The sequence below is a fragment of the Octodon degus genome, unplaced genomic scaffold (genome assembly GCF_000260255.1).
Source record: "Octodon degus isolate 3935 unplaced genomic scaffold, OctDeg1.0 scaffold00024, whole genome shotgun sequence".
NCBI lineage: Eukaryota > Metazoa > Chordata > Mammalia > Rodentia > Octodontidae > Octodon > Octodon degus.
Genome location: NW_004524600.1, coordinates 11,785,921 through 11,786,685, shown reverse-complemented (window position 1 = coordinate 11,786,685; position 765 = coordinate 11,785,921). Strand labels below are relative to the sequence as shown.

General features: G+C 40.5%; 1 protein-coding gene across 1 annotated transcript in view; it reads right to left on the bottom strand.

Moving 5' to 3' along the window:
- Arfgef3 (ARFGEF family member 3) overlaps positions 1-765 on the bottom strand; it is a 154,791-nt gene that overhangs the window by 142,236 nt on the left and 11,790 nt on the right. Inside the window, exon 3 of the mRNA XM_023712198.1 lies at positions 627-678. Coding sequence (XP_023567966.1) covers positions 627-678 — 52 coding nt within the window. The remainder of the gene's footprint in view (positions 1-626; positions 679-765) is intronic.

The window sequence follows — 765 nt, the reverse complement described above, 5'->3', positions numbered from 1 at the left end:
TGTACAGAAAAAAGACTTAAGAAAAAAATCTACTAAATTGTTTTCACTGGTTATTTTAAGGTCGTATTAATTATAGATAGCTTTTTTGTTCATTTTTTTCTTTTTTCCATAAAGGGCACGTAGCTCTCTTTCAATGAGGGGACAATGGTGCAGAGAAAGGTTAAGAAGGTTGGGAACAGATTTGCCTCTCAATGTTTGCTGTAAGGCATCAGTGAGATGGTGCCCAGCCAGGGTTGCCTTAAAAACTTAAATCCACCTCTTGAGGTGTTGTGTATCCTCCACTCCCCCAGAGGGCGCCATTCTGTAGCCAGCTGTGGAAGACGAGTCCACTGACCAAGCCCTCACATACATTGCCTCACATTACTTCATAACAAAACTGATTTTAACTTAATATAACCACTGATTTCCATGGCTGGTTCCTTTAAATCACTGATTTACTCCACATGGGCAGCGCTAATGTTCCTATTACACCACTTTCATGAAATACCATATTCATGGGTGCCAAAAGCTACCAGTTAGCTAATAAGATGCTAAAATCCAACAAAGTCATCTGTCCTTCAAGACTGTGTGTGGGGGAAGGGAAGGCAACATCTACTTCTCTGTGTCTCCCCGTCTCTGTCTCTTACCTCAGCAAGTGGGGCGGGATTTTGGCAATGGTGTCCAGGCCACCCAGGGTTTCTGCAAAAGGAAACCACAAAATTACAACTAAATATTTAAAAGCTGAAAATCTACATTACACATTAATTTCCCTGTTTTTTTTTTTTT